Source organism: Candoia aspera, chromosome 3 (assembly GCF_035149785.1).
Source record: "Candoia aspera isolate rCanAsp1 chromosome 3, rCanAsp1.hap2, whole genome shotgun sequence".
Taxonomy (NCBI): Eukaryota; Metazoa; Chordata; class Lepidosauria; order Squamata; family Boidae; genus Candoia; species Candoia aspera.
Window position 1 is genome coordinate 32,607,539 of NC_086155.1, and position 24,495 is coordinate 32,632,033.

The 24,495-nt window shown below is 36.2% G+C and overlaps 2 protein-coding genes across 3 annotated transcripts in view; both read right to left on the reverse strand.

Moving 5' to 3' along the window:
• Positions 1-14,236, reverse strand: part of RBL1 (RB transcriptional corepressor like 1) — a 37,654-nt gene extending 23,418 nt beyond the window's left edge. Inside the window, exons 1-10 of the mRNA XM_063297250.1 lie at positions 14,067-14,236; positions 6,769-6,902; positions 5,485-5,685; positions 5,037-5,101; positions 4,817-4,945; positions 4,551-4,711; positions 3,054-3,103; positions 2,349-2,523; positions 997-1,163; positions 106-218 (exon numbers count right to left, since the gene is read on the reverse strand). Coding sequence (XP_063153320.1) covers positions 106-218; positions 997-1,163; positions 2,349-2,523; positions 3,054-3,103; positions 4,551-4,711; positions 4,817-4,945; positions 5,037-5,101; positions 5,485-5,685; positions 6,769-6,902; positions 14,067-14,228 — 1,357 coding nt within the window. The 5' untranslated portion in view covers positions 14,229-14,236. The remainder of the gene's footprint in view (positions 1-105; positions 219-996; positions 1,164-2,348; positions 2,524-3,053; positions 3,104-4,550; positions 4,712-4,816; positions 4,946-5,036; positions 5,102-5,484; positions 5,686-6,768; positions 6,903-14,066) is intronic.
• Positions 14,237-18,710: 4,474 nt separating this feature from the next.
• The window catches only part of CHD6 (chromodomain helicase DNA binding protein 6), a 109,562-nt gene continuing 103,777 nt past the window's right edge, over positions 18,711-24,495 (reverse strand). For both annotated transcript variants that reach the window (XM_063297252.1, XM_063297251.1), the window contains exons 36-37: positions 23,484-23,588; positions 18,711-22,222 (exon numbers count right to left, since the gene is read on the reverse strand). In XM_063297252.1, the coding sequence (XP_063153322.1) occupies positions 21,320-22,222; positions 23,484-23,588 (1,008 nt within the window). In that variant the 3' untranslated portion in view covers positions 18,711-21,319. The remainder of the gene's footprint in view (positions 22,223-23,483; positions 23,589-24,495) is intronic.

Below are 24,495 nucleotides of genomic sequence, written 5' to 3' on the forward strand. Positions count from 1 at the left end.
GCAATTAACTATTAATTAACTCTCATTTATCTCTCAGACCAAAGAGAGAAAGATGCTTTTAACAGCTTTGGCTTTGAAATATATCATTTTTTCTCCTAATCTTACCTATGTGGCATACTGGTTGATCACTGGTTGACAGAGTATAGTTCTGACAGAAAATTTCACCCATCTTTTTCACTCCTTTCAGGATATTTTCCATAGGATTCCGTATACATGATCTGTAGTGGAGCATTAAAAAGACATATTTTTAAACATGATTGGCAAATAGTATCTTGTTTAATATAGAACATTTAATATGTATTTCAAACTAATAAGTGATACAATATTCTTAAAAATAATAAACTTTACAACCAAGAAATCTGTCAAAATCATTTTAACAAATGGGTGCTTAAGTGAAGCATTATATTCACACTCATTAACATTGCATACCACTTGATGTAAGCAAAGTTAGGTCAAACACAACATACCTTGGTTTCTGAAATACTAATTTGCAGATCTATGCTCCTTTGTCCACCATACAATCTGCCTAACATTTACAGCAAAACATTCAAATCATGAGCAAAACATTTTCTTGCCCAGAAAAAGATCTGTATCTCCAGTTTTCACTTTTTCAAATTCTATTGCTTCTATATTTGCTGTTATTTATAATACATATTTGAGAATCTGAACAGAAAAACTGACCTTCACAAATTAATGAGTAGAAAAATAATTGTGTTTCTCAGCCATGATACAAAGAGCTCCTTTAAACACAACCAGTCAAAATTCTAGTTTGTTCTTTCAATAGCAAGAATCTCAATAAATCATTGCAAACTGCTTTTCAAAATCTCTAAAATTTCAAGTAATTTGCCATCTAATATTTGAGGTTACAATTCAGGAAACACAGCATGGTTATTATCAAATAAAATATCAAATGTACTAAAATATCATCAGGAAGATGAGAAGAGAGAAGTTCTATAGATATGAGCAACATAGAATGCAAATGCAAATACCACTTACTCAAAAATAGCTACAAGCTGTTCACTTGGTGCATTTTTCAACCCTGCTACAATACTTTGTAACCGGCTCACACTCTGTGTTGCAGAAGCAACTGGAGTAATGACTGATTCCTTCTCTTTCAGATAACTCCTACCAGTTAAAGGGGTTGATGGTGCAAAGGACCTTTTCTGAAAGTCAAAATAAATCTTATTTCAATTGTTTAGCCAATGACTTAACTACACAATTGTATGAACATTCAGATTACAACTGTCATGAGTAAGGATGGCGAGCAGGGGGCTCCCACCCAGACTGTCAAGCGCACGCGTAGCACTGAGGAACTGTTCAGCCATTCAAAGAGACACAGATCGGGACCGCCTTAACCTTTGGGGTTTATATGGCTGGGTTTTCCCACCCTTCCTCAGTTTGTTAGGATTCTTGTTAAGTACTACTAATAAATATTAGAGACCAAGTCATTGTCTCAGTGTGTTTCCTGGTAATCAGGACAACAACTGCATAATCCAATATCACTATATAAATTTCAACAAATACAAACAGCAATTCAGAAATCATTGATATTGTGCAAAGTTCCACAAAGTGACATGGTATTACAGCATCACAAAAGATTCATTCTCAGACTTTCCCATGGCAGATCTTTAGTGCTAAAAACAAATTAGCTTCAGGTATTCTGAAGGGGGCAGAGAATACTACTACTATTCCTCACACTAACCCCCAAATCTCTCAGTAACATGCACCATGAATTCTGTATGACCTGTAAAATGATTGTTTCCAGATAGCATGACAAACCTCTATTCATCATGGTGGAAATAAACCTTAATGATATATACCTCCTACATCTCCTTTTCCAATACAGTTACCTGCCTTCTCAAAATCCATCACAAGCTTTGATTTTCATGGATGTGATATTCTCAACAGTTAGCATATTGATGCTTGTAATCTAAAATAAATGCCTTGAATCAAAGTTTCAGAATATTCTAATTTGTGAATTATATCTGGACCATTCCAAAAACATGAAAACTGAAATACTAAATTAGTTGATATACAAATTTAGCTTCAGAAGAAGCAATTTATCCTCAAGTTATTAAAATAGAAGACTGAAATAAAATGATAGTCTTACAGTAAGTTCAACATACTTTCCACATACTTGGCAGTAATATTCATTTATCCACACTAAAAACAGATGAACTATTCCAGCAGTTCATCTGAGAGCACTTCAGGAAGAATTTCTTTTTTCAAAAAAACTTACAACTGCTTGCCATGTCAGAGTTGATGAATGACTACAGTAAACTAAAAATATTTCATCACAGTTGCTCTTTAACGCTATAACAACTTGTCTGAAACAAAACTTAAGTTACCTCAAAATGCTGCTGAAGATGACATTCAACATGAGCTCTTATATTCCCAGATGGTATAGCTGCACATTTTTGAGGTGTTCCAATTTCTTCTTCTGCATCTGCCCCCAAGAAAACCCTTTCATCAAAATCACCTTTTGTGAGAACATACTCTTCATATTCTTTATTCAGGGCTTTGCTGAAAAACAAGCAATATATAACTTTGACCTATTTTTCCTGATTAACTTACACTCACACTCATATTCTTCCTTTTCTTCTCTGCTGAGTTTTTAAAAGGAATCCATTAATGTGGTAGCAGGGGAAATGAAGCACCTGCAATTGGTATTATATAAAGGCCTTTAAAACTCCAATGTTCTTTCCATGGTGCTGGAAACTCCCTGATTAAATGGGGTTCTTCCAAAGTTTCTTTATCTCTAGGACTAGAAATCTAACTTAAATTGCCTAAATCCTACCCCTTGCCTGTTCAGGGTAATTACAATATGGTCTCACCTAACATGTATAAACACTCCACAATAGCAATTCACTTGGTAGCCCCAGAGACAACAGTAAAAACATTAATTTTAAAAATCCAATGAGCAATTATTCTAACAGTTACTGCACTTGTTATCCAAAATCAATCTAATTTGTACCCTAAAATCACACAGAAGAGCCATTTTCAGAATATTTTAACACTATATTTTAAACAGCATGATTAAATAAAGCACTTACTTGTTGTTTACAAAGTTACTAAGATCCAAAAGACAATCTCCTTTTAAAATCTACAAGACAATCATTAGAAAAGCAGTAGTTCAACAAAAGCAGATAAGCAAAAAGAAGACATTTTCTGACAGCCTAAGTAGTTTGTTGTAGTTCATGCAACTTTGTACAGAAGCTATTATCTATTCAGAACCAATAACAGCCAGAAATGTATTCCTCTATTGATTATCAAACAAATATATAGCAGTTAACAGTGTTCTTTTATTTGCCAACTAAAATAAATTTATGTTATAATGTGCTTTTCTGAAACACAAGGAGAACTTGTACCTTCATGTAGTAATTACTCAGAAAATACCATCACATAACTCCCTTCTCTAAGCCCTATGTATTGGGATGAACATTTTCCAACCAAATATTTCATTAGGTAGTCTAAACAAAGCATAACCACACAAAAAATCCTATATACAGTATCTAGCTTATATGAGATCAAGATTACATGGGAATGTCACTGTAAGCCCTCAATCTTGGCTTATCAAAACACAATATGCACAACAAGCATCATGTTGGATCAAGATGTCAAAAAGCTACCATTTGCTAGCTTCACCCTAGCAAATAATTAGGAGATTGAAATGTCTGTTATTGTTATTTTTAAAGGGAGTTTTCAGTCGACTTATTATGAAGTAATTAAACTAAGTTCCTGGATTGGACATAAAAGAAAGTGATATTTAATTCTGGCTTCCTAACTTCTTTATCCACTCACACCATGCTCATAAATTTCTGGTTTAATATGTCAGAATTAATACTTTATTGTGAAGTGTAAATGTGTAAATGTGCTCCTAGAGACCTGCTACTATTTTGCTAAATCAAAAACTGAGTAAGATTGTTTAAGCCCACCTCTTTGGACATCAGATCTGGACTGCAATAATCTATTACTAAACTGAACCACCACTGTGATTTTAGAAACAGATGCATTATTTCTTCATGTCTTCAGTACAGAAATCATCACTACCAGAACTAACATTTCTTTAATTTTAACTATTTATATTGCAAAATCCAACCTAAGCGCTAAGATTTATTGTCTTGAACTCCCAAAATTCTCAGCTATGGCAATCCTGTTGGAGAATGTTGGGAAGTCTATACATCTGGAAAATGTCATGTTGGTGAAAGTGCCATACTGTAATGCACTAAGACTGTGTAATGGTGTTAGTACAAAGGTTGCTTGTAAGAGTTGAATTCCCTGATATCACAGAGAGGTACAACAGGCAGAGGGTTTTTAACTTCTAGTCAAAGTCAGCAGAAAAACGTTTTCTGGGAGAAGGTAATTGTAGCAAACAAAGTGAAGTGCTAGAACATAGAAGAGTTAAAAGATCGTGGTTCATAGCTAATCTCTGACAGTAGATTTCCAAGCATTCATTTAAAATGAACAACATTCCACTAAAATACGGTTTCTACTAACAATGAAACCCTTAAACACAATTAAATGTTTAGTAATTACTTCTGTTTGTATACCTTCCTATCATAGAGCTTTGAAATATATGGCTTAAAATAATGTTCTTTTATGCCTTTGGCGTCTACCAAAAGTCCATCATGTAATTCACACAGTGTGGCAATAATGCATGGTGGCCTTTCAGAAGCTTTGAAGTCAGTTGTGTGGAAGTCTTCTGGCAAACCTTTTTTTAAAAAGAAGAAAGATTCCATAAAATTCATACATAATCATTTTCAAAAACAGATGAAAATTTTGCATTGTAGTGGGGGAAAGGGAATCAGGAACATACCTTTGAAAGATGGATTTAGTAAATCTTTTTTATATGGACACAAAAATGCATTTGCAAAAATCATATCCAAGCAGCATAAAAGTAAATGGTATGAGTTCACTAGATCATCTCCAATCATACTGAAATTACCTTTGGAACAGAATACATCAAGTCAATTATAACCACACAGCTAAAATATTTAACAAAAATCAGGGAATAAAGTTAAACCATTATCAGTTACCTTTTGTGTAGACAAATAGGGTCCAGCAGAAGTTGAATAGATCTTTAACAGTACAGGGTACCCGTCTATTGGAAGAAAAGACTCATTTTAGTTCTAAATTATTATTCAGAAAGTACTGAATGTCACACAGAAGATTTAGATTCTATGAAATTCAAGAAGTGAGGGCCATAAATTACTATAGCAACTTAAGATACACACAGCATTTTGCTATGTTCAAGCATCTGGTCAACACTGCTACCAACTCTACTGTCTCCATATTTTTGTAGCATACAATATCACAACATTAAATGGTTCCATTTACATTCTCAACTATATTATTGAGAAGAATGTGCCTGGATTCTGTCAAGAGAGACACCAGAGAAATTTCATAAGATTATACCTCCACTGATCCCTTTATTTTTTTAGTAACACTAAATCGAAAATATCTGAAAGCCTCTGAACACCTTACCTCTGTTTCCTGCTTCTTTGAAACTTAGGTTGCTCTTCATAAGGATTTTTAAATATATTTAAAAAGATTGGGGTATACTTCTTGAATATTACTGTGGACACTTCAAAGTTTCTCTCCAACTTCTCCACTCTCTCTCGAAATTCTTGGCACAGGTTTGACATGTCCATCCACTTTTTCATTTTACTAAAAAACTGAATTAAGCTTAAAAGAAAATTAAATTATAGCTTTATTTAATTTCTGCAGACATTCTCAGCCTATTTTATAACTCCTATGTCATTCAGAATGCATTTATAGATGCACATCACTTGATATGATTTAATGAACACAGCTGAAAGTTCAAAAAGACGTCACTAAAACTGCTGTGTTTAAAAGTATGTGAAATAATATGAAGGCACTATATTAATATCATAGTCATTAGGTAAACATGAATATCTGAACCAGGCAATTATAATCCTGTAAAATAGGCTAGTGTGAGAAATGGTGATTAAGATCACTCAATGTACTTAGCCTTGATTTGTTGAACAATGGTTTATTGAATACACTAAAAACAGATGAATTCAGACTATACGCTAAGTCAAAAACAGAGAAATCACATTATGGCTTAATATTTAATTACCTGGCCAAATCACCTACTATTATAAATAGGTTTTGAATTTAAATCCTGTTTCCAATATATTAACCATTATATCATTCTTTCTTTGGATTGCCTAATAAAAAACAAGGTCAAGGTTTCTGTGCTATTCTTAACAACGACCTTCAGCCAAAATTTTATTTGCTTTTGGCTTACCATATTGTACAAATTTAATTATTGTGGCTTATGGGTTACTGTAATGGTTTTGCCATAAAGCAAATCATTGTTTCTTATTCCTTAGAACACAGCATGGCTTAGTGTGATCTATTAACTTAGTTAATATAATTACTATACCACTCTTTTCCATGCTACTTATGATCCTTAATAAGAAACAGTACATACATTACACTTGCCTGTTTATATAACCATGATATTAACATCACAACAAAAATGGTGAAAATGTGGCTTGATTTTGGCAACAATTATTAAATAATCGTGATTATGTTATATTAACCAGAGTGCAGATACCAGGTCTATTGCAATTCCCACATGGAGTTGCTAGTCATATCAGCTGAAGGCACCATGTTGCTTATCTCAGGGTAGATAATAAGACTAGGCATTCATTCATACTAGGTTTGAACTGAATTTAATATTTCTATTGCAACCTTAAACCAGAATAGCATAGAGAACGTTTTTTTAAAAATTAACAATACCTTAACTTTGCTGAACGCAGAATTCTGGTCAGTGAGACACAATTTCCTTTCATCAAACTACTTCCTACAGTGGGCACTATACTTTTACGGCAAGCAGCATATAGAGCACAAGCCAACCAATGTACAATGTCTCCCTGCAAAAATAAGTAATTTACAATCTTTAGGATTAACAATACTGATTATAGTCTGAATCTTTTACATCTGCAAGAAGCTTTATAAAATAATAATAATCCTGATTTAGTAGGTAAAAATGAAGGTTAATAATGTATTTAATTTACAAAATTAAATGTAAAGTTTAATGAGTAAGCACTTCTTTAATCCATACTATGTTATTTCACTTCACACAAGTACTTTTATTGTTAAGATGTTAAATGACTCCTACTGTTATAACGAGATTGTGGCTTAATATAGTTTTATTTTCATTAATAGTATTTTACTCTTTTCCTGTTCATTTTATTGTTTTAAGCAGCTTTCTATTCTGATTGAAGAATTTTGGTTATTGGATAAAATAAAGGAAATTCTAGTAACTTATCCTTGGACTCCCCTTGGACAAAACCACTGGGGGGGGGAAGGTATCTCTGAAAGATCTCCTATTAAGATATATTAAATACATTCTGATATAACAGTGCCAGTTTACAAAGAATGATGGTGTAGTCAAAATGCTGTGATAGCATCTCACATGAAAAAGCCTATTATTTCATTTTTTTCAACTGAATTCTGAATGTATGTCATCATTCTCTGCAATGCTTAAAGATATTATGACAGTCACATGAAAGGGTTTCTTTAAACCAAAGAACTTAAGAACTACTATCTCCAGTGAAAGCCAAATTGTTTGCTAGGAATACCTGTAGAGTTACTAATCATCTGTACCTTAACTGTTAGTTTTTTATTTTTAGACACTCTAAGTGCTACCTAGTCAGAATTGTATGAAATGAATATAACGGCAACAAATAATACTGCCAATATATTAGGGAAAATCTAACATAATGCAAGCAGACTTCCTATGGAATTTTCTCCTTTCTCCATTGTTTTTTGTTTCTTTCAAGATCTGCGATAGATGGTACTGCAGAGAGCTGCAGGGCAGATAAGGAATTAAGTCCTAACTCATTCTACTAGCAATTCTGTTAGCAGCAAAAATTGATTTTGTTGCAATGTCTATACTGAAAAAAAAATGTTCAAATGAGATTTTTCTTTTATTTATTTAAATTTATTAGCCACTCAACTCCAATGGCTTAAAAATTCACATATCTAATGTGTTTGACTCTGATCTGGGGGCTCGCTAGTAAACCTTTTCTGCCAGCAAGAACATACTGGACAGCTGACAACTATGTCATAATTGCAGTTCCAAGCCTTCTATTCAACTTCTAGATACTATTATATCAGATCAGAACCTGCCATTCAGAGTCCTAGCCCTGATTTTCTAATACTAGAAACCATCAGCCCCTGCTCTGTTATTTTAGCCAAAAACTCTATCAGTTTTCAACCCCATCCTATTCCTGTTACCTGGAATTTTTAGGCATTATTAGCTTTTTTAAAAAGGTGATATTAGCATTTAAGCATGGCATCCATACCTTCTTTTCAAGTTCAAGAAACCATGTTTTCCTTTTACCCAAAACCCTTTCTTTCATGTGCAAAAACTAGCCTTTTTAGCAACTAAACAATAAAGAGCATATTCTGAGTCCTTGAATACACTTGAAAGTTTTAAGATGATACAAACCCAGCTGGGAAAGGGAGTAACAGAACCCATAAATTTGCCACTTGTGGAATGTTATCTAGATTCAATGTTTTCTATTGTTCAATTCTCACATGTAATCAATGTCATTTATTGTTTGATTACTTGCTTTATGACGTATCACGTATACCAAATGTATCATTTGTCTCTGTACCCTATAAAAGGACTTGCCCCCCCCACTAAAGGCTTTTGCTTTTGCCTGAATTACTATGTGATTTGTGTTTTCAGGTAGGCAAAAAGCCACTTTGCAAAGTTAGTTTCTCTCCCAAATTCAGGGACCAAGTTTTTATCAGCTCCAAGCCAAACACAGGGTGCCTGAGTTTCTAGGCAACAATTTGAGGGCTCATCCAGGATTGCAGTGTGGCACCCCTCAGGGCTTGGATCGGCCTGCCTCAGTCACAGAACACGCTTGTTGGCACAGGGTAACTTCACCCACACGTCTTCGGAGGAGGCAGACAACCGAGGAGCCAGGAGGGGTAAGTGTTAGCTGGTAGTCCCTTGGGAGAGAACATAAGGTAGGGAATGGTACAAGGGAAGAGCGCACCCCTGAGGAGCCAGTTGGGGCTCATGGTCTGGTTGTGAGACCAGGTAACCCTGTCCATCCAGCAGGGGATGGCCAAACGAGAGTGGTCATATTGTGCACAGGGAAGTGAACAAATACATTGGACACCTTTCACAGAAGGAGAGGTGGTCACAGTGGGGCTCCTTTTGACTCAAGACTGCTGGGGGCAGTCTGAGTACAAACTGAGCAGAACCATCCCCACCAAATGGACTTTTGGGTCCTGTGGGCTGATGTGGCTGAGCAATGAGTCACCCAGATGATGGTTGAAAAGACTATACCCTGCACCCCTTCCCTTGATCTACCACTCCTGTCCTACTTCCGAAGGGATGAGGATGACCTGACTCCAGTCTTGTGTCCTCCAGGGAGGCGCCATAGGAAACAGAGTGGGAGTGCAGGACCTGCAATTGTGCGGGTGCTCTGAACTGTAGACGCTTTGCTGGATGGAGAAAGAGGTATTTAAGAAAGGGAGTGTATGGGCATGGGAGGGATACCTTAGGCTACCCACTTTGTGAATAAATCAACTAGACTGCAGAAAAATGGAATCACAAAACAACATGAGAAGCTAGCACAACTGAAAACAGCCAACACAATCACAGGAGCAGCTGGACTGTTCCCTCTCAGGATCGTACAACAAGCTTACTTAAAGAAAAATTCCTACAGGCTTGGGATGCCGGAAAGCTCTCAATTCAACTTGGAATGGGTAAGAAATAAGCTTTTTTTTTTTCCCCCTAAACAGAAACTGGCTGAGATTTTTGGAAAATTATGGTAAATTCTTTCAATAAAAGAAAGAATTTTTGGTTGACAGAGTACATTTAACAGAGGCTGCAATTTTATTTTATTTTCATCTGCTGGGCAGAACCCTTGCCACCTTCTTGGGGGCCCAAGCAGCTGAACTTACTGCCTTAATTCAAGCTTGTTGTATTGCCAGAGACAAAACTGTTAATATCTTCACCGACATATGGTGTTTGCCATGCTACAGGTGCCTTATGAAAGCTGAGATTCTTTACTACCTCAGGCCACTACATTGCTCTCAAAGGCCTGGTTGTTTCACCTTTAGATGCACATCTCCTTTTATTACTAAAGGCAATCACTTTGCTGAAGAGGTTGCTAAGAAGGCTGCTCAACAATCTTGTGTCTTTCAGTTTTTGCACCTGTTTCAAGTTCCTGTGCTATTGCTTATGAGAAGTTTCTTTCAGATGCTGGGACTGCTACCTGCAATCTCTATGATGCTTCTTGGAACGGTTCCTTCTGGATAGTTCCTAATGGGCAACTGGTTGTCCCATGTGCTTTTCTTCATCTTCCAGCTCAACAACTACATCTAAAAGGACATTGTGGTACTTAAGCTATTGTAGACTGGCTTGCTCCTGGAGCCTATGTGGAAACTTCCAGGAGGTTCTTCTAGGCCAAGGACTCACAAAGGGATGGCCTTCCTGCCATCTCAAAGCATCTATGGTTGGCGAGGGGGGGGTGGATGAACTAACTGCCAAACTGTTTCTATCCTTACAGAAACAGCACAGAGAACTCTGGAAGGTGGTGGGGGCTACCGATCCTTTGACTGACCAGATCCATCCATTCCAGCTGGGAGAATTTGTGCTGCTTAAAAGTTCCACCACAAGACTCTTGATCCAACCTGGGAGGGCCCATTCCAGATTTTGCTGACTACCCAAAGCTACTCTCCTTGTGCAAAGGAAAGGTTCTTGGACTCCTCATAAGTGGAGATCGTCAGACTCTTGGAACTTCTTGATGAACTTAAAAAAAAAAATCTTTGTGGACTTATTACTTTTAAGCAACCATGATTTCTGTTGGACTTTTGCTCCTTTTGCTCCTTTTGCATCTTTTATAATCTTTTTATGCTACAAATGGGGGAGGGACAAATTGGGAAAGCACAACTCTTGTTCAGCCCAAGCTGCATGCGATCAAAAATGTTGGCCTGTAAAATAAAATTGTTGAATTTCCTCCTTAAAGATCCATGGAGGTAAAGGATATCTGCTTTTTCCTGTGCTCTAAGTACTGACCAGTGGGTGAATCACATTATTGCATTTGATCTCACTATTATGCAGGAACACTCCAATGCCCTAATATCTTTTCAAAGGACATTAACAGCCCCATTACACAAGTGGTGTTTCTTGTATTGATCCAGTTAATGATGAAGCAGCTTGGGGTGTGGGAATGCAAGTCTGTACAGGGCAGACAGCCCAACAGAATGGCACTTCCACTTTAAAGAATGTTGCCCAAGCCCTGGCATATAACACTGAAGGCATCAAATTACCTGATGGTTTATGGTGAACTTGTAGCATACATGGTTTTAAAACTCTACCAAAGTCCTGGCAAGGAATTTGTACAATTTATTGGCCATGGCCAGGAGGGATTCACCCACTCTCACCAGAAATTAAATGGTCATTCAGACGTAAGTATAGAACATGCAAGTCAATTACTTCTGACATAAAATTTCCCAGAGGAAAACAAATTGGGAGGGCAAGATTTCCACCTGTGGGAGCTGCTAGAAACTACAGAGACATTCATAATTTGTATGTATTTGTTGTAAACATGTCTGTAGCTTTTGAAGTCTTTATTAATGAAACCTCACAAAGCCATAAGCTACTTAAGGATGAAATCCTTTCTCTGAAAAACATAGTAATGCAAAAAAGACTTGCCTTAGATCAGGTATTAGTAGAGCATGGAGGAGTTTGTGTCATATTAATCAAACCTGCTGCATGTTTCATGACAGAAGTGAAGGCTTGATTACACAACAACAGAAATTAGCTAACAGAGTTGCCTCTTTAACTAAGGACAGGGAACATTTTCAAGAACAACATCAAGACAACAAATCCAAGTGGGATTGACTCACTTCTTGGCTACCTGACTGGGGCCAGGTGAAACATTTATTGCTTGGCATGATTTATAGTCTTGGTATTTCTTGCTATACTTGGATGTTTTTTAATACGATATTTGCCTCCCATGCAATGCTGCCACTACCCTTTTAAATCTGTTCCACAATGCACTGCAACCACAGGCCGTATGCAGTTTCAAATGTTAACCACTCACTTCCTCGCTATACATAATGGTGGTTCAACAAACTATAAATAATTTGATAACCAAATGGGGGGATTTATGATGTATCACATATACCAAATGTATGTATCATTTGTCTCTGTACCCTATAAAAGGACTTAACCTCCCCCCACTTAATAAAGGCTTTTGCCTGAATTGCTGTGTGATTCGTGTTTTCAGGTAGGCAAAAAGCTACTTTGCAAAGTTAGTCTCTCTCCCCAAATTCAGGGACCAAGTTTTTATCAGCTCCACGCCAAACACAGGGTGCCTGAGTTTCTAGGCAACATTCCCAAGGGCCATTTATCCAGTTCAACAACTGACATTCTGTTCTAAGACACCACCATTCCAGCAGCTCAGGCTACCTATCTATTCCATTAGCAGACATTCAAGCCTCATGTCTGTTATCATGGCTATCCTATGTTTATGAAGGTTTCAATTGAAGTGAATATTTGTAGCTCAGGGTTGAACTGTGGAGTCCTTGGTGCTCTCTGAGCCTTGTTGGTTTCTTGCAGACGTTTCATTGCCAGACTAGGCAACATCTTCAGCACTGAAGATGTTGCCTAGTCTGGTTAGAAAGGTTTATCTATAATTCATTATAGTGTTTCTTAAATGATGTTCCCGTTGAACACCAGTGTTCTTTATATAGCTTGAAGGTACTTTACGTTTGGTCCCAAGATCCACCTGAAGTGATTTTGTGGATTTTGGATTCCTTTATTTCACTAGCCAAACAACTACTGAGTCCATGAATAAAGAGAGAATTTAGCAAGTATCTTAAGAGATCTCATTGAAACAGTAGGAAAATAAAAGTAAACATTAGAAGACATTGGAATGAAAGCTGAGAGGAAGATACTGAAGGTTACAGTACCTTTTACTTCAACAAATCTTTGTTAAAGTAGATTTTCAGTATTTACCACAACTAAAAACAAATACCAAAATAAACTAAAAGTTATGCCAGCTCTTTAACATATCTCACATGACATGCCAAGGAAATACTATGCCAGCTCATACATCCCGTTAAAACATATTATGAAGTGAAAATGGAGACACACAAAAGGAAACTATAAATAATCAAAAAATTATAAATGTTCCTTTGTTTTAAAAGTATCTTGTTTGGTGTTCCAGTTTTCCAGGTTCATACAACATGCTGAACCATAAACCAGACAGTTTGGGTTCACATAACTTATTAGCCTAAGTTGTAATTCGCTGCTCTGTGCTTGATTATATCATGTGAAGACAGCTTTTAGTTCAAGAGGTAGTCATTCTATTTCTGGACAGTAATTCCTATCCTTCAAGAAAAAGATTGCCTTTTCCAATGTGGTTAATATTCTCTGCTTATGCATTAGATATCTAAAACTGTAGAACAGAAAAAGCAAGGTTAAGTATTTCCTCCTCTTGAGACAGTATTTTAATAATTGCAAGGAAACATTCAAATAAACAATTGAAATAACACAGCACAAAAAGGAGTTCAGACCATCTCATAATCTCATAGCTTTTTCTTGGTACTCCACTTTCTATCAAAATCCCTTCCAGGCTTCATCTGTGACTCACTGTATTGAATTAAATGGGGCTTGAACGGACCTCAGCAGACCTAGACTTGTCAACGATCGATCTTAGCTCCATGTACTTTTCGCGAGCGTTCATCATTTCCTACGTTATTTCGTTTTAGTGTGACCCAACCACAAAGCACAGGAGGAGGTCACCGTAAGTGCTTAAAAAGTGAAGTCGGTGTAGTAATAAAAGCCTCCTAGGAAACTGCCGCTTGGGAGCCCAGCTCAGGGCAAGTCCCACTCGACTCCTGCCGAGGTTCACGCGCCCCAACCTTAGATTGTGTACCCCTAAGAACAGGGAAGCCCCGGCGCTGCGTTGCTACCTGAGCACCTAACCGGCCGCAGGAGTCAGTTAAATCGGCCACCCGGCTACCCTCCCTTCCTTGACAGACAAGCGGCCTCCCACCTCAAGGCTGTAAGTGCCCCGCAGGACCGTGAAATCCCGAAGGGCTTCCGAAGCGCTGCAAACGTCCAGATTGAGCTCCTGACACAAATGGTCGAGGGCGGCCCGGACAGGGCACTGCACAGTCGCAAGGTCCTCTCCTTCCTGCGACATGATAGCATCCATTCCCGCCTCCACCGGCGCTGCCATACCCATAATGCTTTCTGCCGAGCGCGCCAAAACCCTCGGCCCGAAATGGGCAGGGAAACGCCCCTTCCGCTTCGGGTTTCTTCTCAGATCCGCGAGACTGTTCGTCGTCCGGGCCTCGGAGGTCGTCTTGCTTTCTCCCGTCTCCTGCGTCCAGTCTCCATCAGAAACTATTTCGGAACTGAGCGTTTACTCAGTTATTTGCATATCCGCAGCATAATTATGAACTACGTGTTGGGTTCGCGCAATATATTTTCCTAGCTTGTGGCTCCTGTGTCGTGCGAACTACTTAACACTTGTCACTCCTCTGCTTGGGCACATTCAGCGAGAAACACGCCGAGAAGATTCTTCTTGGTTTTAACGCCTGGTTTAGACAGTGCTTGAAAGCCTCCTTTCACAATTTGCGAGGAAGGGAGAACGGCTCCTGCCTTCTCCAATGAAGTACTGTATTAGCAACTACAGAGATTTAAGAACTACTGCGTCTAAGTAATACGCAGTATAATGCAGCTGCTTCATAATCCTCTGGAGATGGTATGGTTTTATAGAGAATGCTTTATAATCTGTAATCAGTAGCCTTAGATTGTAATAAATACTGGGATTATTAACAGCAGTTACCTTTATGTATCAGCTTTGTTATAATATACATTATTGCTGCATTTATTTAGGACAATAACATCCAAGAGGGCATATTAATCACTAACAGACTGAATTTGCTCATTCTTGCCAATATGAGAGTAAAAGAAGAAGAAAAACTTAAAAACATTTTCTTCCTAGCAGAGTTCCAATATTATTCTAGACTTGGTAAGATGTAGTTACATAATGGAAAGAAGGAATAACCTTGAGGAACAGAAGAGACACTACCAAGACAAGTCAGATACAATAATAGAAACCAGAACTGCAATTGGAGTAAGCATCCCAGAAAAGACCCTCCCTAGTTCTCATGAACATAAAGGGAGGTAGGGGGAAGCAAATTCAGACTTGCAAGATTCTGTTACTGTAAGCTTATAATCAAAGTAGTATTAGCATGCATGACTTTGATTTCCTGGTATAGTCTATCTTGAAGGGCTGACAAGTTTCCATGTTTGGAACCTCCCCACCCAGTAACACAACTGGTATGGCTACAATTGTGGCCACGTCCCTTTTATTTCTCTAGCCAACTTGGCGGAAAAACATTTAAAGTTGAAAGCTTGATTTTGTAAAATTTCAGTTGGCCTCTAAGGATTTGGATTTCCTTCTCGTGGCCTGCATGGCTGCTGTCACTATTTTAATAAGCACAATTGGTTTGTAATGCAGTAACTCAGCCTAATAGGTATGTGGAGTGCAATTTCCACTTAGAATCTTCTAATTTCAAACAAATTCCAGACTAGCTATGTTGGTTTATTAGAAGAATAAAGAAACTGGAGGCAGTTCAAAGACCAAAAGTATCCAGGTAGGATAAAATTTAAATTCATGTGTTAAGGTGGTTACAGGTATACTGGTAAAGATGTAAGTATGTAAAGGGTGGGTACACAAATACAACCACAGAGAGAAGAAAGAAAAAGAAGATGGCAAAATTGACTTGTTTGATTAGGGAAAAGACAATAACCATGTTTGTTAGTGACTAGAAACCCTTTATGGACTTTTTGCTGAAAACAAAAAAAATATGAACTTCTGATTTATGGGTTTAATGATTAGAAAGGGTAGACTATGGAAAGAAGGGAGCCATGATGTAACCTTAGAGAGGATAAAACATAAAGGCATTTATAACTGCTGTAAATATCAGAAGCCCCTTCCTTCCTTCCCTCCTTCCTTCCATTTTTCTTATTTACTTATCACTTTTCTTTACTTTTCTTTAAATTTGTATTGTTTTTATTCTGTAAAAAAATTCTTTAATAAAAATTTAAAAAAGAAAACAAAATTGACTCCCCAAGGTCAAGCAATTCAAGCAACAGTAATAAAACCAACTTTCCACTGCAAAAAAATACTTGACAGTTGAGATTACTAAGAAATGGAAAATCAGCTATTTTCTCAGCAAAAATAACATTCTATTGCCACAGACCAAGTGTCTATGTCTATCAAGGAATCTATGAATATGATTTATACTTAAAAGGTTGGAAGTTGTTGTCTACAGATAGCAAACATCTTTTTACACTCTTGGTAGATGGACTTCCTTGAAAATTACTTGTGATAGGAGTAATGGTCTAGAAAAATCTACTGGATTCATAGGGATGTAAGTAGAACTATGGCTTAGGTGAGTAAATTACTGCCAGTTTTGGGAGACAATATGCTACGTTTAAAACCAAAATAACTGCTTCTATAAACAGAGGTTGTCAATTATATTAACTTTAAAGTCTTTTCAAGTCTTTCTGTTGGCATCCATGTACCTTTTGAACACTTGTTTTCTTAATGGAACTGAAAATTATGTATGTTGCTCAAGAATTATTTGAAGATTAGGTTAATATACCTTTGGAACATTTTCCACATTAACTCTGCTAACAAATAGCTAAAATCCTTGTCCTGTTCCTATATAAAGGGTGCTTACTTTTGAACTAATAATCCATAGCCAAGGAGCTGTAACTGAAAAAGACAGTATCTTGTACTGCTGAGTTTTTAGGGAATGTTACTATATGCTATGTCAATGTACATCATCAAAAGAAAAAAACACAAAGAACCGTTTGGTGCCTTAAGAATTAATATATTGTTCCACTGAATTGCATGGACTGCAGATGTACTCTGGTCACACAAAACCTATGCCATAACACATTGGTTACATCTTGCAGGGTACTTCAAACTTCTAAACTAATTTGACTGCCCTCCATTTGTTCTTTAAGATGCACACAAATTATCATCTGCATTGTGAAGCAAGTTTTTAATGGGTCTAGATTTTCTACCATAGTTTTCCCCATTTTCAAGAAACTACCCCCTGCCCAGAATGCTTCCCAACTGAGCAGAAATCTGAAACCAAACAAGTTGCATATACAGTATGCAATAAGCTTTTAGATTTAATTTCACTAATTAATCAATTAGAAGATAGGGAACTTATATTCTTTTTCCTTAATGAATAATTCATTACCTTCTTGCTCAAAGGGCTTCAGATGAGACCAGCAGGGTAAGGGATAGGGGTAGCAGAAATGCAGTATAGATAATTTGCTATTCAGAAAGCTATCCAGTTTTGATGCTGCAGTTCCACACACTGCAATTGTAAAGACCAGATCTGAGTTCACAATCTGGAATTTCTTCTCAATAGTAATGGTATTTTTTTACACACACCCCTCCCCAAAGGCTAATGTTCTGAGATAGGAGGTAAATACTTAACTCTTATTCTGATAAACTGTTATTTTGTTGAAATGGCAGGAAGATAGCAGGTTGCTGAAGTGAGAATTCACATGTCATGCTAAACTATAAACTGTGATTTATAAACTATAATTGCTAAATGTATACAGTATGTTAAACCAAAACTAAGCAAACCATATTACGGCTTGGCAGATCTCTGAACCCATTTTCTGATGGTAGTGACAAAATTTACCATGGTCTTTCAAAAGTTCTCCATTCTGATCAAACATATAGGAACCAGGTAGCTTATCAGCTGATACAGGATCAAATTTCAGATATAAATAATGGAGCTTGTACAGTCTGGTAGGTTTTTTCTACTTTTAAGAGAAAGTCCATTTATGAGCTCCAGTCCAAACCCCTACCCAGTTTCAAATTCATTAGATAATTTCTTCATTTGAAATATTGAGGGTAGTTGATGTATTATTACGGTGATTTCTACATTATACACACTTTACAATGCACACCTATAATGAAATTGATTCTCTTGAAAGATATCTCCTAAAGTAGAATATTCTACACAAGAAGTTTATTTTTATATTAAATCCTGTAATCCAAGACTCGGGTTTTTTTTATCTTCATATTCTGGTTAACTTGTTGCACACAGAGATTCTCTGAATTACTGCCTTATACATAAGTACACTATTCCTGCTCTTAGAAAAAAACAACGGATTTAAGAAATCAGAGCAAGCATGTTCATTAGAGGTTTTTTGGGGGGAAATTTAATATGGAAATCATTTATTGGCATCTTTATTGTAGCACATTTTTCAGAGAGATTCTCAGGATCTCAGCTGGTGAAACTACCACATTTTATTCTTGCTAGTTAAACATGCTGTGCAAATTCAGTGGATGATATGCATGAATTACTAGAAGATTATTCTAATAGTGAACTTCTTTGCAGATCCATTGACACACAAACTGGAAATGTTCTAATTATATAGCTTGGGCTTCTCACCACAGGCAAGTATTATCTGATGTAAGGGCTAGCTTAAAAATAGTACTGAGGTTTAGTTTCTTGAAATGTATGTAAATATTCTGTAATCGGAGAAATCTCCTAAGCTATCTTTAATAGTTACACAGTTCATACAGCAGGGGGTTCTTGGGTCAATCAGATAGAAAATGTGAAAGAAAAGCTATAGGCCAAAACAGTGCTCATGCTAAGAAAAAGGCAATTCATGTTTAGTTCCAAATCAAGCAAAACAATCAGAAATAGATTTCCTAGAAAAAAGTATATACATTTTTTGCAAGGCTCAGCCAAGTTTTTTTTAAAAAAAGAAACATAATATAGGCACTAAATTCAAAAATTAAAATTTTGACTTTTAAATCTATCCATTTTACAAGCACAGACACTTTATTTTAATAGCACATCTTATGGTGATTTATGTTTGTGTGAGTGTTCATGAAGTAAGTGAGAAATCCGCCATTTGTTTTTAAAATGGATATGGAAAAAGATAGCCATTTATGCCTTTCACTGTAAATAAGCCAGAATAGCTCCACACAGCAAAAGGGTCACATACTGAAAGTCAAAAGAAGCCTACACACATACATTAAATAAGAAAGGACAAGGTATATAGAACATGCTGACAAACTAAAGTTCAGTTTCAACCCTGTTCCTTATAAATGTAACCCTGCCAAACATTCATATATATTACAAGTAGACTCCAGATAGAGATTTGCATCCATTGACAGTAAGGCTTTCAAGATATATGAAGTTTTTATAGCATTTGTATTTTAAGGATTTAGGGCAAGTACATGGTTTTTCTACTAAATAAAAAGTTAGTACTTAAAAGGTTCAAAAATATATCAAGTGATTTTTTTTTACATAAATAAATTATATTGATTTTGGATTTAACAGCTGAAAAAACCCTCTCTGCTTCCATTGGAGGCAAAGCTGAACAAAATGTTAGTCAAACAGAGATAGCAGCACTTCTAAGAAATCTGTCAATAGCCATACAGTATCTGTGCTATACAGCTGTATTAAATAGGGCCTATAACATTATCCAATTGTTCTGCAATAGTGTAACCAAATTGTGTAATTTGTTGAAATTGATTCCAACCCAATAGTATAAATTCACTGCAACATGCAGCCTTAATTTTAATTCATGGGTAACAGACTTCTTTGAGATGCTAATTTTAACATGTACATACTTTGAAATCCCAAATGTATAAAATACAATGAAAAAAGCATCATAAATAAATAATGCAAACTGAAATAGTTATGTCAAAAACATTTGGACCATCTGATAAATTAGCAAATGGTAAAAGGAAAAAAATAAAAAATACAGTAAATTGTGACAAACCAAATGTGAAACTGAATACTAGCTCCCAAGCCCCTTTAAATGGTCTGCCATTTAAACATCGCACCACTTTTTTTTTTCAAGTCTCAAATCACGAGCTATAAATTAGAACAAGCCCATGTGAAGAAAAGTGACACAGGAGTGGGAATAAAGGTAACTATGTAAGAATTGCTCTTGGATGCAATTCAACATTGAAAATTGGTATATGTTTTTAAGGAGTTTCATTTAAAACACAAAACATATGTGCGGAGATGCTGGGAAATATCATTCAACAGTGCAAGGGCTCGAAAGGAATGGAAGGAAATAGCAAAATGTTTTCACAGTCTGATAAAGAAATGGAGGATAAAGCCAAGTTATGAAACTTTGACAGTCCCTGCCAAAGGCCAACTATAATGGAAAAATCCATTCCACAGCTTTTAAAAAATCAGTTTTCAAAGACACTACTTTTCACAAGGAAAGAAAAGCATGATAAAACTTAGGTCCAGTTCCCACTTAAGAAAATTTCAATGTTTAATTCTTCCCTGGGGAAAAAAATTGCCAAGTGCCTTTGTGAGAAATGAATAATACAAAGTTGAAAAAATAATTGGTAGTTATTATATCCCTCTTCATGCCACTGCGTTTTTTAAAAAGGCAAGACGTACACAAATTTCTCAACAGGAGCTGGAAATGGGCTTGGTATCTAAAGAAAAGAACAACTGAAATGTACCTTAAACATAAAACAAGATTTTCTTTTAGAAATATAAAAGTTTACGTAATCTTTCCCCTTACAGCAGTTTGTTTCCAAAACTTTGTAGTGTGATCAGGAAGAAATTATATATCTAATATTAATGCCTTAAAAAAAAGAAATGAATATATGCATTTCAATCATTAGTTATATACTTCTGTCTATACTACTATTCTAGTAAACATGATAAAATAGGGAAATACTTTAAATCAAAAAATACACATTAGCACTTACTATAGCTGTGCTTTTTACTCCAAAATACAAGATTTTTTTTTAAATTCAGTGTCATTGTAAAAACATCAACCTTTTCCTGTGTTCTTCTGTGTTTTCCTCTAAGAGAACCACTTTCTTTTGCCCAGTTTTTTTTTTTCTTTTACACAAGCAAGCAGTTTTGGGAATGACCACATACTTATTACTATTGTTTGGAAGAAGGGAGGGATGACTAGTTTTGGAGATGATCAGTTACTTCTTTACTACTGTTTGAAAGAAGGGATGAATAGTGGACAACTGAATGAGAATTCTGTTCCTCCCACGCTAATGTTAGAACACTGCTTATCTCTATGGCAAGACCTTGCAACTATTAAAATGTCACCATAGTTTTCTTACCAGGAATTAGGTAGATAATATTACTTACAGAAACACAGTTTTTATGAAGGTGAGGTGGGGACAAAGGGCAATAACAAATATTTATGGGATGAGAAAGTTACAAGCCACAATATTTTTTTTCAGAAAAAAAAAATCTAATTGATATCTTTAATTTCTTTTAACTCCTCTTCCTCCTCCTCCTCTGCTGGTACATCACGTTCATGCTCCATTGACACATACGGTATTTGTTCTGTACAGTTTTGATTGTTAGCATGTTCCTTGTCAGACAGTGAGAGTGTTTCTGGTTCCAGATTTGCTAATTCCCCTTTAGTTTTCTTTCTCTTCCTTTTCTGACTTTCTAGGTTTGTTGCCTCAGAGTGTCTGGTTTGCTGAAGGCCTGGCAATGCCATGCCAATACCAGGAGAAAGAAACATTGAGGGATAGATCAGTCCAGATGACATTCCAGGAATAAGAAATGGGTTAAAGGCTACAGGACTATTGGTTGTTATTGCAGGTTCTGACTGGTCAGAAAATGAATTAGGACTCAATTTGTCTTCAGAAACAGTTTCTATTTTTGAACCTTGGCTATTCTGTTTGTCTTCAGCATCATTTTCTGAATGTGTTGTACCACTTTTAGTTGTGCTTCCTAATGAAGTTGGAATAGTTGAAGTACAAGTAGTAGCTATTGACGGATTAAGAAGTCCTCCAACACCAAACATCTGTGGTACAGCAGCCATGCCTGGTAGCATCATTGGCAACATACTCAGAGTACTTTTAACATCCTCACCAGCAGGTACTGCTGCAAATCCAGCAGGAAATCCAACTAGTCCAGTCAAAGGAATGCCTTGCATGTTTCTCATACTCTGAAGTCCTACTAAATCCATTCCAGCTATAAGTCCATTCATGAATAATGGTCCCATTCCAGAAGAAGTATCTGCTCCTATTCCCGGAGTTTTAAAGAGTTCACTTCTTGGCCTTCTTCCTCTTCGTCGAGGTCCAACATCTCGGAGTACAGGCTCAGTGAGAATACGATTAAACTTGCTTTCAGGTAAAAAACCCTAAGAATGAAAAACAAAACAAAATGTCTACATGTTTTTGCTATCCTAAGACACCTCATAACAGGAATCTTCAGCTGTATTTCCTGAAGGAATACATTCTCAAGTACCATTCTGTGTTACTCATGATTATGGGTAATGTGGAGACTTTCATCAAAACAAAACTATTTGCCTAGAAATCTGTCCCTGGATTTTGTAGGTGAAGTTATGTATCCATTTAAAAGTTGACAAATTCCCTTAAAATAGCGTAACTTTTTTAACATATGGAAAGCACTGCTGGATTACGAAAGCAGTCCATCTAATCCAGGATCTTCTCACACAATGGCCAACAACATGCATACCTACTCAGAGCTGCCCCACTGAGTTAAATAGAACTTAGTAAGTAGATATGGGACTTCAGCCCCAAATATTTTATGTTAAATTATATTCAATAATATTGGGGTGGTATTTATTTTTCAAATTTAGTCACCGCCCATCTCACTCAAAGAGCAGCTCTGGGCGGTTTACAATAAAGCAAGAATAAATACTACTTAAAATACAAGTTAAAATACAATAAAAGAAAATCTTAAATAAAAAATATTTTCCCTCTCTCACCATTGCTTCAGGAAGAACCTAAATCTTTAAAAAATGCTGCATTCTTGCCAAATAAAGCTAGCAAAAATATTATTGTAGTCATTATAAAATTTTAAGACTACATTGAGAATACATCAAGAATGAAATCCTGATTAGGAGGAATCATATGAATCATAGAACTCTTTATCTCAGTGAAACCCAAAGAGATTAATGAGGAAAAGATTAATCAAGTTGTTATTGCATGATACTTTGCCTAACCATTCACACAAATGAAACTTCAGTGCGAAAAAGTCTGTGAGCTATTTTGAACTATGTGTCTAAATAAACAGAATTGGCTTACACATAAAGCCTGGCCATAATGTGATATATTTGTATTTTGGCTTAGCATGTTGTATGAAACCAAGCATTATGGTTTGTAGACCTTGATTTATGGCTTAACATAATGTGTAAATTCAGCTGACTTCAATGAACAGTGGTTAAAATAAATGTGACTTAGTGCAATCTGTGAAGTTAGCCATACAGTTTATTTCATATTTAACTGTCCCTCAGGGATATAATAAAAATAGTATTACAGTTGCATATATTAGAAACTCTTCTAGCTGTCCATGAAAATAGGTAAGGAAATGACTATAGAAGGGTCAGGGAAAAGGAAAAATGTAATGGAGAGATTTTCCCAAATGTTTTCACTTACTGAAAGTTTAACTATGTCAGACCAATCTGCTGCAACAGCATATTCCATGTTTGCATCAAGCCACCTTGGTAACTCCTTCAAAGCTGGTGCCATGGCTCCCCCTAACTACAAAACACAGTGAAAGAATGACCTCTTTTGCACACAAATTCTAAGCAACACGATTAAACATCTAACTGTTCAGCTTCCCACTTATTTTTCAACTGCTCTTTTCTTGTCTTTTTGAAAAAGCAAGTTTCAATTATTTTATGCTGTTAATACTTACACAGAAAATAAACATCTACTTTCCCAGCCTACTCTGTACTAATAAATGCCACAATTTGGGGGGACCCTTAAGATGTATAACATAACTTAGCTGATACAGTATTTTAAACAAATTTCCTTACTGAACAGCAACTAGTACTTGTTTGTTCTTCCCCAGGAAACTTTAAAGAGGTAGGAATATAAAAACCCTAATCATTACTGTGCACGCAAAGCAGTTTAAAACTAAACTGAACTTTTACAAAGATTTCTAGGACTGTCTGTTCTTAACCCAGTGCTCTACAAAGAATGGTCTGCCTTTATTTTACTACGAAGGGACCTGTTGATGTAAACCAAATAGAGTGCATACCATGTGTTACCACCCAATATTAACTCAATAATGTGATGACAAGATTACCATGTGGTAGAGACAAATTTCAGGATGCTAGAATCTAGCTTACACGTGCTTTCCTTAGGCTTTATCATGAGAATAGGTAGTATAAATCTCCACCTAATGCCTGTATCTCTGTTTAATTCCTACGTTACATTTCTGGGGAAAAAACACTGAATATTGTCTCTTTTCTCAGCCAACAAATCTATTCAGAAAATAGCTGTGGCTTGCCATATAATACAGCGATCTGAAACTTCTAGTTTTTAAAAATGGATTTGCTGAATTGATAACAGTTCCAACCTGCTATTTTTTTAACATCGGATTATCTTTCCTTAGCAGTCCCCACCTTCAAAGAGAAAGGGGTCTGCAGTTTAAACAACAGGC